The sequence below is a fragment of the Microchirus variegatus genome, assembly GCF_963457635.1.
Source record: "Microchirus variegatus genome assembly, chromosome: 6".
Classification (NCBI taxonomy): domain Eukaryota; kingdom Metazoa; phylum Chordata; class Actinopteri; order Pleuronectiformes; family Soleidae; genus Microchirus; species Microchirus variegatus.
In genome coordinates, this window is record NC_139807.1 from 31,809,291 (window position 1) to 31,824,890 (window position 15,600).

A 15,600-nucleotide genomic window follows, 5' to 3' on the forward strand; every position below is an offset into this window, starting at 1 on the left:
AAGAAAGTTTGACAATATGATTTGAATACATATTATTGGTGTGTTGTGATGTTAGTGAGCTCTATACCAATTATTTAATTTCCTCAACTTTGAGCCCAGTGTGGTGATGTATTTCGACGTCTCGAGTCCTCATTCAAACATTTTCGACTTAAAATAAGGACGAAGCAAACGTTAATTCCCTCAATAAGAGTGAATCCGAGATATCAACGCTAACAAAACAGGTACTATAATGATGTGTTCAAATACGGTGTTGGTCATCCTTTTGCTTCTTGGAAGATGTCCCTCAAGTTTTTGAAGTGTTTCTATGGGAATTGTGTATTATTCTGAGTATTTATGAGGTCAGACACTGATGTTGAACAGGAAGGCCTCACTGGCTCATAAGCTCTGTTCCAGTTCATCCCAAAGGTGCTCGATGAGGTTAAAGGTCAGATCTGTCTGTGAGACCACACCAAACTCTTCAAAACCATGTCTTTATAGTCGTTTGTGCACTGGAGCACGATCATGTCACGGTCACAGGTGGTGGTCAAATTATTACAACACTTGTCATTAAAGAGAGGAAACAAATGTTTAAGACATCTTTCAAAAACGTGTTTCAAACTCAACATACGGAGCTGGAAATGACATGGTCAACAATATAAATGAATTGTGGCCACAAAATAGTTAATTGTGGCCACAAAGTAGTATTTAGAGGCCATGAAATAGTATTTTGAGGCCACAAAGTACTATTTTGAGGTCATGAAGTACTATTTTGAGGTCACGAAGTACTCTTGAGGCCACTTACTACTATTTTGAGGCAATAAAGTACTATTTTGAGGCCAATGAAATACTATTTTGAGGCCACGAAGTACTATTTTGAGGCCACAAAATAGTATTTTGGGGCCACAAAGTAGTTTTGAGGCCACAAAATAGTATTTTGAGGCCACGATGTACTATTTTGAGGCCACAAAGTATTATTTTGAGGCCACGAAGTACTATTTTGAGGCCACAAAGTATTATTTTGAGATAGATAGATAACTTTAAGCTAACACAGATAACTAAGCTGATAGATAGATAGATAGATAGATAGATAGATAGATAGATAGATAGATAGATAGATAGATAGATAACTTTAAGCTAACATAGATAACTGCCTTGCCTGTTCACAAGCTGCGCCCCAGCTGACGTCGTTTTTTGTCATCATCACATTTTCTGCGCGCACTTGTCTTCTTTTCTCTAAGAGGCGGACATTTATGAAGCGCGCACACACACACGCGCAGAGAGAGTGACACACACACACACACACACACACACAGACAGACAGAACACACACATTAGCTGCTGATGAACAACATGTGGCTTCAGGAGGAACTGTTAAAGTTTATCTGGCACGCGTTCACTGCGCTGGACGTGGATCATCGTGGGAAAGTTTCCAAATCTCAGCTCAAGGTGCGTTTATGTGCGCGTGTGTTTATAGATTGTATACAGTTTTTAATCCAGACTTAAAATAATACAGCGACTAAATGTGATGCTCTGTTGTTGTTGCTGCTATACAAACACTATTTGCACAAAAGTTGGACTAAAATCTGTTATTTTTTGGAATGACATGAAACTTTATTGAACAAATTAAAGTGCACAGAAACGATTTTCACTCATAAATGTAATTAATTTTGCAGCTATATGAAAAATAGTAATGGTTAAACAAGTAATGTCCACAATTAACTGTTTAACTGCCAGTTAATTACTGTTCAGTCAGATTGAAAACCGTGTTCCTCAGTTCAGTGTTTAGGTTAATTCACTTCATTTAGAGGAAGCCATAGATTATTCTGTATTTGTGGAGGATAAATCAGTAGAAGGTGGATGATGAGATCTTAGAAGGGTAGTTTGTTCTGTTGTTGTTTTGCTTGTGAAACCCTGATGGTGGAGTCCTCTGTTACTAGAGAACTGCAGCAGTAAACGCTTGAGCAGTGAAGCCTGAACCTGTCACAAAACATGGGTGTTAACCAAAAAACACCATCAATCTCTAAGACTGATCTAACTGATCCTCTTATACATGTACAGGAATATGAATCCAGTGATTCAACTGATAGATAACTTTAAGCTAATAGATAGATAGATAGATAGATAGATAGATAGATAGATAGATAGATAGATAGATAGATAGATAGATAGATAGATAGATAGACAACTTTAAGCTAATATATATAACTTCAAGCTAACTGATAGATAGATAGATAGATAGATAGATAGATAGATAGATAGATAGATAGATAGATAGATAGATAGATAACTTTAAGCTAATATATATAACTTCTAGATAGATAGATAGATAGATAGAAAACAAAACAAGATTCAGTTAATTCAGGAGATAATCAGTAGATATCGTACATCAACGATGAAGATAATCAGTAATTAGCAGGACTGCCTGTCATAGTGTGTAATTGTCTTATTTGTGTTTTGACAGGTGTTGTCTCACAACCTGTGCACAGTGATGAGGATTCCTCACGACCCCGTGGCTCTTGAAGAACATTTCAAGGACGACGCTAACGGACCTCTGTCAAACCAGGGCTACATGCCGTATCTGAGCAGGTTCATCCTCGACAAGGTGGGAACATGAGTTTGAATCAGCAGTAGTTAGAACGACATCTAAGATAGGGTTACTGCAGAGCCTGAAAAAGACTTAAATCTAAAAACAAAGCCTTCATTAGTATTAAAATGTCTTAAATCCTTTTTCAAAAGTCTTGAAATCTATCTAGCTAGCTAGCTTACTATCTATATAGCTATCTAGTTAGTGCGCTTGTTAGCTTACAAGCTATCTATCAACTGAGCAATCTATTTAGCTGGTTAGCTTACTATCTATCTATCTATCTATCTATCTATCTATCTATCTATCTATCTATCTATCTATCTATCTATCTATCTATCTATCTATCTATCAGATTTTGGGGATGAGGCGGAAAATGTTAACACATAGGGAGTAAGCTTGTAAGTAAGTGAAAATCTAAAAATAATTGTTTACAGTTATTTAAAAATAATAATTTATTAAATACTTCTTGCCAGATTAGGCCAGGACGTCACAATACCAACACCCAGGAAGTAGATATTCTAAGTTTTGCACTGGTGTTTTATGTTGAATTAAACATTTGGGCAAAGTTGTCCCTAACTCGTCTTAAATTTCACTCCAAGTGTCATTTAAAAAGTCTTAAATTGAACTTGCTTTAATGTGTAGGAGCGAAATGAACCTGTAAATAACAAAAACAGACAGAAATAAAACAGGATTAAAACCTTAAATCAAAATATACATACAAATAGACAATTGCGATTAAAACAGTAGACAGGCGTACATATAATAAATGTTGAATGTAATCCTTTAAAATAAGTGTAGGGGCTGCGGGACATCGACACTAACCTTAGCCATCACAACTAAGTGCTGAACCTTAACCCTAACCCTAAAACCAGGTCTTAAACCTGAACAAAACGCTTTAAAGTCATAAGGTTCAGAGAAAATGGCCCCACAAAGACAGGATTTTAACTTTGAGTTATTGCCTATAAACCAAATCAAATCCAATCTTAGCTCTAAACTGAACCAGATCCTCAGAGATGAGGTTGTGTCTCATTACACTCTAGGAAATAAAAGTGCTAAGTAGAACCATATAAGGAGAACCCTTTTTATAAAGGTTGCACCTGGAAACCTTTTGGAGGGTTCCACCAAGAACTCTTTTAAAACCCTTTATTCGGGAAAAGGGTTTTAAAGGGTTCTCTGGATCAAAATGGTTCTTACTGGAACCATTAGTGTTACCAAGAACCCTTGAAAAACCCTTTCTTCTGGAAAGGGTTTTTCAGAAGCAAGTGGTTCCAGGTAGAACCTCAGACCCTTTTGGAACCCTTATTTCTAAGAGTGCAGGACCAGGTTTTGGTCTCCATGTCTGTGTATTTTATGCCAGAAAAGCTCCCTGAACTTGCCTTGATTCTCAGGTGCGCGATGACTTTGACGTCCAGGAGTTTGTGAGGATGTGCTGGACTCTGTGCTACAAGAAGAACATGAAGAACAAACGGCTCCTCATCACGGACGACGACGCGTTCAAAGTCTGGAGCATTTTCAACTTTCTGTCCGAGGACAAATATCCACTGGTCATCATCACTGAGGAGGTGAGTGATTGAGGAACATTGCTGCTGAACTGTCTCAAATGAAGATGAACCCTTATCTCTATCTCTATAACTCTCCGTAGATCGAGTACTTTCACCGTAAACTGATGGAGACCATGGGCAGTGAGTGGGCTGAGGAGAAGGTTGCAGATCTCAGGCTGCAGCTCCACACAAAGAGCTGCCTCACCGTCTGGGAGCTGGTTGAACTGGTGGGAATGGGTCTCTTCAGCAAAGGCATGAACCACCAGACGCTGTCGCTGGGCATCAACGAGGTTTATCAGGAGCTCATACTGGACGTTCTCAAGCAGGTCTGACACCGTCTTCATCTCCTTTACTCACTTATACGTCACTCTAAACAGTGTTTTTAGTTCTGTCCAGTGGCTATTACCTTAAAGAACATTAGTACTATAGTCTATTTCTTGGTGATAACCATGTTCATTGGACCTGTTTATGCTCGTCCTTCAGCCTGAGGAACATCACTTGCCTGCTGTGTCTTTGGTGAAGGTTCTTCATATGTGATATTATATAAATTATCAAAAAGATGATCAAATCTAAAGGCTCCATACAATTTAAACTCAACTAAAACAAGTACAAAATGTACCTAAAACAGTACTACTACAAAACAATACTACTAACTAATATAATGACATAATAATATTTATATTTTTATATTTTTATATTTTATATTTTATATTTTATATTTATATTTAAATAATTCTTTTGATATTTTGATATAATCGTTTTTTAAGCTACTTATAGGGATATTAAATAGACTATTTACTAACACTAATACTAATAAAGTAGTAGTTTTGGGAATCGGGAAAATTGTTGACGGCTTGCCGGTTAGCGACGAGCGTATTGTACGGCCTGCCATAATTACACTCTTAGAAATAAAGGTGCTAAGTAGGACCATATAAGGTTCTTCGGCTTGTCCTCATAGGAGAACCTGTTTTTGGCTTCAGGTATCCTTTTGGAGGGTTCCACCAAGAATCCTTTTAAAACCCTTTATTCAGGAAAGGGGTTTTAAAGGGTTCTCTGTATCAAAATGGTTCTTACTGGAACCATTAGTGTTACCAAGAACCGTTGAAAAACCCTTTCTTCGGGAAAAGGGTTTTTCAGAAGCAAACGGTTCCAGGTAGAACCTCAGCCCTTGTAGAAGAACACTTTTGGAACCCATATTTCTAAGAGTGTAGAAGAAGAAGAGGTAAGTGGGGTCGGTCGACTAGAGTGAGTCATATCTTTGAAATTGATTTTGCATAATAAGTCTCCTTTTAAGTGTTGAATGAATCGTGTTCATTTAATTTATAGCAAGGGACAACTGTGGCCAGAGGCGTTATGATTTTCATGAATGCTTCAGAAACCAGAGAATCCTTTCAAATCAAACACGGATGTTGACGTAGATCAGGGCTCCCAACTTTTTGAGAAAGAGACGAAAAAAAAAGATGATCATTCACATAATTTCACTTGATTGTTTGTGATTGTTTTGATATGGAACGGAAAAAAAGTTGACAATATAAACGTATTTATGACGCAAATTTAATATGGTAATAAAAAGCATACAGAAATAACTCACTTAGAGCTGCAACTGATGATTATTTTCGCCATCGATTAATCTGTTGATTGTATTCTCGATTCATCGTTTGGTCCAAACAAACCAAAATGATTCAGTTTTAATGATTTCTTTGTTACGTGGAGCAAAGAAACAAAGAAAATATTCACATTTAAGAAGCTAAAACAATTAGAAATCTGGTTTTAATCATGAAAAAAGCTTCATCGATAGTCATCGATGAATAATGGATGAATCGTTTCAGCTCTATACTCATTATAAGTTGATGTTAAGCGGCCGGCCACATGCAATTGATTTGGGGTCTCCACTGCCGTAGATTAAATGCCTAGATTTGTGTCACCAAAGGTCAAAGATCGAGGTCACGGTGGCTTTACAATGTTATCTTTGGCCTCTTATTAAATTAAACTCCTTTTAAGTTGACACCGTGTTATTATGTGAGTCTGATGTTGTCTGATGCTGACACTCAGAGTACACAAAGGCCTCTCAGTTTCCCACAGTGCACATACTTATATTTAAATCAAATCCTGAATCTGGATCGCCACCAAAATCTCCTCATTCCATCCTCGAGCCATAACTGCTGCGGTTTCTGACGTCTTCATGTGTTTTATCAGTCGTTAAAATGACCTCAGAAGTGACTTTTGTGTGTTGAAGGGTTACATGATGAAAAAGGGACACAAGAGGAAGAACTGGACCGAGCGCTGGTTTGTGCTTGGACCAAACTCACTGTCGTACTACGACTCTGAGGATCTGCTGGAGAAGAAGGGAAACATCATTCTGGACCGGAACTGCTGTGTGGAGGTTTATAATATTCCACTTATATGTCATTTATCTGTGCAATAATGTTATATACGTACAGAACCTGCATGTTCTTTCTGTGTGTGTTGGTTTTCTCTGGGTTCTCCAGTTTCCTCCTACATGTTGTTTGTGTCTGCGATGGGACTGGTGACCTGTCCACCGTATATGTCAAATGGGATTGGCACCAGCAACCCTGCAACTCTCATGTTCCCTGATAACGTAGAGATGCTTTATGTCATTGCTTTTGCACTCAGTGACCATCTGTGTCTCCTGTAAAACAGCCCAGTTCTATAGCACCTGTCCAATGTTTTTGTGTTTTCCATTAAAAGTCAGGCTTTTATTCATGAAAAGTGTTGCAAAATGAATAGAAAAATATTTTTATTCCAAATAAAACTGTTTTCAGCTGTGCTAACATCATTGCACAAGGGTTTTCAAGGGTTTTCTAATCATCCAATAGCCTTCTAACGCCATTAGCAAACACAATGTACCATTAGAACACTGGAATTGGGCCTCTATACACCTATGTACATATTGCATTAAAAACCAGACGTTTGCAGCTAGAATAGTCGTTTACCACATTAGCAATGTATAGAGTGTATTTATGATTCATTTAATGTTACATTCGTCGAAAAAAAGTGATTTTTCTTCAAAAATAAGGACATTTCTCAAAATTTTTATTTTTCCTCGAACTTTTAATTTTTTCCCCTCAAATTTTTAATTCCACTCAAAATTATTTTATTTTTTTTCCAAAAATTTAATTTTTTCCTCAAAAATTCACCTTTTTTTTTTTTTTAAATCACTTTTTTTCCAAAAAAAATCACTTTTTTTCCCAAAAAAATCACTTTTTTTCCCAAAAAAATCACTTTTTTTCTTAAAAAATTCACTTTTTTCCTCAAAAATTTTCCTTTTTTTTCCTTTTTACATTCTCAAAATGTAAATGTTTTTCTCAAATTCTGTATTTCTTTTCTAAAAAATTGATTTTTTTTCTCATAATTTGATTTTTTTTCTCAAAATTTGATTTTTTTCCTCAAAATTTGATTTTTTTTCCTCAAAATTTGAATTTTTTTTTCTCAAAATTTGAAATGTTTTAGTTAACCACATTAACAATGTATAGAGTGTATTTCTGATTCATTTAATGTCATAGTCATTGAGGGTTCCTTCACGGTTTGTATTTCAACAAAGCCCCTAACTTAATCATTTGAATCAATGTTTTAATATAGATAATAATTAATATTAATATTTAATACTTAACCCCATGGTTTTGTAATGTTCTGTTCTCCTCCAGTCTCTTCCAGACAAAGATGGAAGGAAATGCCTGTTTATTATCAAGTGCAGTGACCGAAGCTTTGAGATCAGTGCGTCAGACAAACGGAAGAAGCAGGAATGGATTCAAGGTCGAGATGATGACTCATTTTCTGGTCACTGAGCCGTCAATTATTATTGTTATGGAGCTGTGACTTAGTTTTATTTTTCCTTCTTTCATTATTGCAGTTATTGAACTGTGCATCCAGCTGATCAGGTCAGGGCTGCCGTCTCCTCACCGCGAGGCGAGGCAGCGTCGCAGGGATCTGAGGCAGCAGCAGCTCAGAGAGGAGGAGGATCTGCTGCAGAAGATGAAGCTGCTGCAGGTGGCAAACGAGCACAAGCAGAGGCAGCTGGAGGCCATGAGGGAGGTACTGTTCCACACTCACACCATACACACTGCTTTTGTTTTTATGTTCTCTGTCACACTGTTTTAAAGTTCTCAACAAAGCTTAAAACACATTTTTACTCTTTGGATTTCGACCCACTACACTAGAACCGTATAAGTGGGTGAAACAGCCCTTTAATATTTCGTGTTCGTTTAAATTTGAAGAATCACAACTTATTCTTTTATGGACATTCACTTTTTTTTCATTTAGGTCAACTGTCAGTTCAAGTTTTTCAGAATAAAAGCTCAAGCAAATAATGATAATGATTTCAGATCAGATTTGTTAAATCCAAGTGAAATATGTGATCTATTAAACATAATGGAGTGTATATAACACAGAATATAGTGTATATAAATAGAAAATAGAGTGTATATATAACAGAATATAGTGAATATAGTCTATATAACCAGAAAATAATGTATATAAACAGAAAATAATGTATATAAACAGAATATAGTGAATATAAACGGAATATATAAACAGAATATAGTGTTTATAACATAGAATATAGTGTATATGAACATAATATAATAATAATGCATGTTATTTTGGGGCCTTCATAACACATAATATAGTGTATATAACTGGGATATAATGTCTTTAAACAGAAAATAGTGTATATAATCAGAAAATAGTGTATACAACACATAATATAGTGTATATAACCAGAATATAATGTATATAAACAGAATATAGCGTATATAAGACAGATAATCAGCAGTTGACAGCAGGTGTCGTCTGTTTCTTTGACCTTTGAAGAGAACACACACACACACACACACACACACACACACACACTTTGCAGCATGAAAAAGGAAGTAAAAGTAAAAGCTTTTATGCAAAAAGGTGGAGGACTCCTGCATCTGTTAGTGTCAGGTCAACGAACTCTCACTTCTCTTTTTACCCAAACAGGTGTTTTTTTTTTTAAATACAAAAAACCAAACATATTATCTATCAGTCTAATCAATGAAGTATTTACATGTTGACCAAACACACACCCGTGTTTTCTCTCTCTTTGTTTTTGCGCTTCACAGAAAATGAACGAAGCTGCAGCCAAAGCAGCGCTGGACGAAGACACGAGGGAGAAGAGCCACTCGGACCTGCAGCATCGCTACAGACTGGACCTGGAGAGAGAGAAGATGGTAACCACGGCGACGCCCACGCGCCTGTCCTCATAATATATAAACAATAAAGTGCTGCGCCGCATATTTGGTGACACGTGGTCTTATTCAGGGGTCAGAAAGGCAATTATTGTGAGTTTTTGCCCGCCCCCCCCTCATATTCCAGGAAACAAAGTAAAAATAGTTTTAATCCCAGATCCCATGATGCTGAGTCATCTGTTTGTGTCTGTGACAGATTCACTGACTCTTTTTCATCCTCTCGTTGCAAATAAATTTCTGAGTTAAAATAACAGCGTTTGCTCCAGACAGATTTCAACATGATTGGAACGACATGAAAAAGGAGGATGTTGATTTATCACAGAAGGATGTTTGTTCTGAAGGTTTACAGTGTGTGTGTGTGTGTGCGTGTGTGTCTCAGGTGCGTCAGCAGATGGAGGAGCAGGTGGCTCAGAAGTCCAGTGAACTGGATCAGTACCTGCAGAGAGTCCACGAGCTGGAGAACATGTACCACACACTGGAGGAGGCTTTAGAGGACGAGAGGAAGGCCAAGCAGGACGAGGAGGCCATGAGGAAACTGCAGAGCAGGTCACTCTCGCTGTCTTTATATATCTTTATACCTTTTCAATTTAATATACAACATTTCATGCACATCTAGAGTCAGAAATCAACCTGGCAATCTAAAGTTGACTTGACTTTGACGATAAACGACACATAATCAGTCCTATCATCATCATCATCATCATCTCCTCTTCAGGCTGCTGGAGGAGGAGGCAGCAAAGAGAGCAGAGCTGGAGCAGATCCACCTTCACCAGCAGAGGGCGCTGTCTCAGACTGAAGCAGAGAAGCAGGAGCTGGTGTCTGAACATGTGAACAAACAGAGGGAGCTGCAGGACGCTGTGCTGCAGCTGCAGAGTCTGGAGAAGGAGCGACAGGGGGCGCTGCAGCAGTATGAGGTCAGGTTTCGTGGCTTGATAATAAAGAATTACAAGAGTCATTTTACTGATTTAAATTATATGACCTGCATCTCTCATATGGAGGATAAAGCAATAAAAGATTTGCCATTTATTAGAATTATTTAGAAATGCAGACCAGTGATGTTCTGACATTTTTTCCAGGCTCCTTATTTGTTTTATTTGTTTAATGTTTATTATTTACTTTTATTTATAGTTGTTTACATCTTATTCACATAAAGTTTAGACACACTGGAAGCAAACTTATAGACATTAAAATTAAAACAACCATTCAATCGTTTCCTATCATTATCTTCACACCAGACCATTTATGATAATAAATAATAATAATACATTTGATGTAAAAGTGACTTCCTGTCACTCAAGGTGACTTTACAATACAAACACAAACAAACAACAGAAGTTAAAAGTATATATTCAGTTGTTCTGGTAAAAACAATGTGATTACAAACTAAAAGCAAGTTTTAAAAAGTGGATTTTGAGGGAGGGAGATGGATTTATGGATATTCTTCTTTCTCTATTATTCAGAAACACTGCAGTCTGTAACCATGAAGGTGCCTCTGCCAAATAATGTAACACAAGGATCTATTTCTAACAAATTTACCAATAAAAAAATAGGAAACATTCACTGTTTTCACATCATCTGCTGCTCTTCCTGTTACCTGCAGTGTTTCAGATTATCTCAAAATGTCCGACATACTCATTTATCCACTTATCTGTCGTCTGCGTCTCCTCACAATCTTCTTTCAACACCGTGTCGATCACAGGAAGTGTCAAGAAACCTCAGGCGAGCGGCGAACAAGACAAAGACGTGGAAAGACAAAGTGGCCAAACACGAGGGTCTGGTGCGTCTGATCCAGCCAGGTGAGAAAAGATGATGATCATCAGTCATCAGTGAAAAAACGTGTTTTGTGTTGTGTTTGTCCTTTGCGTTTTTTGTTTTGCGTTTGTGTTTTTTGTGTTTGCAATTCGCGTTGTTTGTTTTGCGTTTGTGATTTGCGTTTTTGGTTTTGGTTTTGTGTTTTTGGTTTTGCGTTTGTGTTTTTGGTTTTGCGTTTATGTTTTTTGATTTGCGTTTTTGGTTTTGTGGTTTTAGTTTTGCGTTTGTGGTTTTGCGTTTGTGTTTTTAGTTTTGCGTTTGTGGTTTTGCGTTTGTGTTTTTAGTTTTGCGTTTGTGGTTTTGCATTTGTGTTTTTAGTTTTGCGTTTGTGTTTTTAGTTTTGCGTTTGTGGTTTTAGTTTTGCGTTTGTGGTTTTAGTTTTGCGTTTGTGGTTTTAGTTTTGCGTTTGTGGTTTTAGTTTTGCGTTTGTGGTTTTGCGTTTGTGGTTTTGCGTTCGTGTTTTTAGTTTTGCGTTTGTGGTTTTGCATTTGTGTTTTTAGTTTTGCGTTTGTGTTTTTAGTTTTGCGTTTGTGGTTTTAGTTTTGCGTTTGTGTTTTTAGTTTTGCGTTTGTGGTTTTAGTTTTGCGTTTGTGGTTTTGCGTTCGTGTTTTTAGTTTTGCGTTTATGGTTTTGCATTTGTGTTTTTAGTTTTGCGTTTGTGTTTTTAGTTTTGCGTTTGTGGTTTTAGTTTTGCGTTTGTGGTTTTAGTTTTGCGTTTGTGGTATTGCGTTTGTGTTTTTAGTTTGTGTTTTGTGATTTGCGTTTTTTGTTTTGCGTTTGTGTTTTGATTTGCGTTTTTGGTTTTGCATTTGTGTTTTTCACCTCAGGGCCACCATAAAAAAAACCTCCATCACAGCACTTCATACCATGTTGTCTCCTCTCAAAACAGATTCCCCCGACTAAAGCAATATTATATGCTTATGTGTTAACAGAGCATCACGTAAAAAGCCTCTTTTGGCTTTGTGAGTCCATGTTACATTATTTTAACACATACACACCTTTTTCTCTTTTTGCAGCGGCAGAATTTTCATGACCAAATATATATATAGAACACAAGTTTTGGCAAAATACAAAATAAGTACACAAAGAAAGGCATTGCACGGATACAAAAAGCTACCAAAATGTTTATTTTGGTAGCTTGGTAGCAAATTAAAATGTCTATTTAATTTGAAGCCTCTTTTATTCATTCATTCGAGTAACGTTAAGCAAGAGAGAGTAAATTATGCCTGGGAAATACACATTCTGCGATTTCTGGCTCGCTAACAAAAATGAATCTTACAGAGCTTGCTGCAAATCAATAAAAGTGGATGCCATCTTAGACTTAGCACATTGTGTCCTAGAATTTGAGGATATGGGTCCTGGAAAGTCCTTGAAAAGTCCTTGAATATGTTAGCCAACGTGTGGGAACCCAATTGGGACCAGGGGGACCAATGGAATTGTGCTTGTTTTATAATTTGGAATCATGTTGTTGATCCAAGTCTGAGGATTTACCATATTTCCTTGACATTCTTGTATGTGTGAATATCTGACTAATGTTGAGCTTTTATTGACAGATCCTTTCGTTGCAGGTCATAAAGGACCTCAGAGAATCACTAACTGGGGTCCGGCGTCGTTCACCGACGTTGAGCTGGAGATGAGGAAGAAGTCGTGGCAGGAGAGGAAGAACCACGGAGCTCAGGCTCAATGAACTCTCACCAGGATTAATCTTCATGTTCATAAACATCAGTCCTGAGAGAGTCAGTGTCGAGGGTCTAAAGAAGATAAAGAAAAACAAAGATTATGATGTGAAAAGTTATTCTTACACACCTTTAATTTGCTCCGTTGATTCCATATTTTGTGTTTTAACCGTGAGTTTCAGTGCACGTTCATCATAAGTTTCCAGTTTTCTTGTGTTCAGCTCTTTTATCAGTCATAAAGTGGAGTTTTTTACTGTTTTTCTCCATTGTTTTGGCTCATTTCTTGAAACAGAAATGACATTATTATCAAAACTATTTGGCAGAACAGTCTTACAGTTCAGCACAACACCATGGTTCACCTGCAAAAGCTCATATCTTTCCCAAAACTGTTCATTCATGACCTTCAAAACTAAATTCCTTTCACATAGAAATAGTCAGTGTCACCAAAATGCAAAAGATCGTCAGAGAACAACCATTAGACTGAGAATCGATCAATGTTTTTACACATTTTTTACACATTGAGAAAATCTATTGATTTATGAAGAGAATCGTTAGCTGCAGCTCTGCTACGGTGGCCCTGAAGGGCAAATCACCAACACGTCATGTTTCAGTTGTTGTCGTCATGTTTCAGTTGTTGTTGTGTTTCCGTGAATGTTGTGTTCTCTGTGTGTTGGTGATTTGCCCTTCAGGGCCACCGTAGCAGAGCTGCAGCTAACGATTCTCTTCATAAATCGATTTGTTTTCTCGACGAGTCGAGTCATCGCTTGGTCGGTGAAACGTCAGAAAATGTGTAAAAACATCCATCAGTGTTTTTGTCAGCTTTGTTTTTGTCCCCAAACGCAAAATGATTCAGTTTTTAATGATTTCTTTGTTTTTATGGAGCAAAGAAACTAATATTTGCATTTAAGAAGCTAAAAAACAATCAGAAATCTTCGATGATGAATAAACTGTGACTCACTTGAGAAGCTTATGAACTGCATCTGTTAAAGGGAATAAAAACAATAAAACATCCATTTGTGAAGACATTGCCTGTCTATTTTTATTCATTAATTCTAGTTATACACACATTTCATAGGATTAGTAGATGTGTGTGTTTGCAAGTAAAACCACTTGTGGTGTGTATTGACGCAATACAAACTTTACCTTTAAGTTTATTAAGAGTGTCCACTAGGTGTCGCTGTATGAACACAAGTCACACTTGGTCCCGAGCAGGAAGGGGACAGAACTGGTGCTGAACCATAGAGAAAGACAGTCTTCACCACTATTGTCCAGATGTTGCAGGGTTGCTGGGATGTTGTTGGGATTATTCAATCCTGGAGGTGTTATTCTGAGCAAAATTGGCATTGAAATCGAAAAAATTATTTTTTCTAAAGATGCAAATCTTACGTAAACAATTCATAGATGCAACAATTCACCAAATAGAATCATAAACAAGATCATTTTCTTTTGGTCAGTGATTGAGGTTTCAGGCACAGAAAAGTGACCTTGAATGCACACATTGTTTGTATAAAGCAAGGCTGTTCAACTTAAGGCCCGGGGGCCAGAACCGGCCCTTCAAGCAATTTGGACCGGCCCGGGGCCCATTAAACCATAAATAATGTATTATTAAAAAGCCTAATTTTTTTTTTTTTAGCAAATACTAGTACAGCTGTAATTGTAGGCAGTCCAGAATATTTTGCACTATGAGCCAACAGCAGCAATCGTACCTGAATATTATTGTCACCGTTACTTATATTTCTGCAAAAATAGCCTTTTGTGGCCATCGCGCCTTAATGTTGTTTATATTGTCGCCTCTAATTTTGTAAGAGCCAATTGTGACTGTTCTCCCCGAATGTTGGTGATACTGCACCTGTAACCTTTTTGCACCATACGCAAATTGTATTGTTCCTGAACGTTGCAAATGGATAATTTCCCGAATTTAAATAATTCATTAAAATTATTCCTTAAGAGGTTTCCAAATATTTTCAACTGATCCTTGTTCAGGGTGATGCCGACTATTATGATGATACATTTCAAGTCATTCAGAGATACTTTTTTTTTTTAGATTAAAGTCAGCTCACTGTCAAAGTGCATCAGGGCAAATGGATAATTTCCTGAATTTCAAAAAATCATTAAAATTATTCCTTAAGAGATTTGCAAATATTTTCAACAGATCCTTGTTCAGGGCGATTCCGACTATTATGATGGTAAATTTCAAGTCATTCAGAGATACTTTTTGTTTTTGAGACTAAAGTCAGCTCACTGTCAAAGTGCATCAGGGCAAATGGATAATTTCCTGAATTTCAAAAATTTGTTAAAATTTAAGAAGTTTTCAAAAATTTTCAACGGATCCGTGTTCAGGGCGATGCCCACTTTCAAGAATTTCAAGTCATTCGTTTGCCAATATTGTTGCTGGTTTTGTTACTTGTTACCCTTTTTGCACAAAACTAGCAGCCATTTCAATAAATTGTGTGCTAAGTGCTAATTAATTTTGATCATTTTCTATCTTTTTGTATCTGTTTACTGTACATGCAACACAAACCAGTAGTACAGGGGTTGACCGGCCCACTGGTTGGACAGCCTTCCGAAAAGCTGGCCCTCTGGCAATTTTAGTTGAATAGCCCTGGTCTAAAGTGTATGTATAATAACCCAGAGCGTGACTTTTAAGATTCAAGATTCCTTTAATTGACACAAATTTAGACACATCACCACCATTAGATGTCACTAATTCCAAACTCAGATTCAAATCAGAGTTCTTGATGCATTTGACTGATTTCTGAACAGCATTGCAGTGACCT

At 37.0% G+C, this 15,600-nt stretch overlaps 1 protein-coding gene across 1 annotated transcript; it reads left to right on the forward strand.

Annotated features, from left to right (window-relative positions):
• Positions 1-1,329: 1,329 nt before the first annotated feature.
• On the forward strand, positions 1,330-12,834 carry LOC310929039 (switch-associated protein 70-like; the record flags this gene model as incomplete). The annotated part of the gene is made up of 12 exons (XM_083891739.1): positions 1,330-1,425; positions 2,441-2,581; positions 3,952-4,125; positions 4,206-4,430; positions 6,341-6,487; positions 7,770-7,878; positions 7,976-8,157; positions 9,210-9,317; positions 9,715-9,881; positions 10,051-10,249; positions 11,035-11,131; positions 12,716-12,834. 12 exons carry the CDS (start codon positions 1,330-1,332, stop codon positions 12,832-12,834), a joined length of 1,764 nt encoding a protein of 587 aa, XP_083747865.1.
• Positions 12,835-15,600: the final 2,766 nt, after the last annotated feature.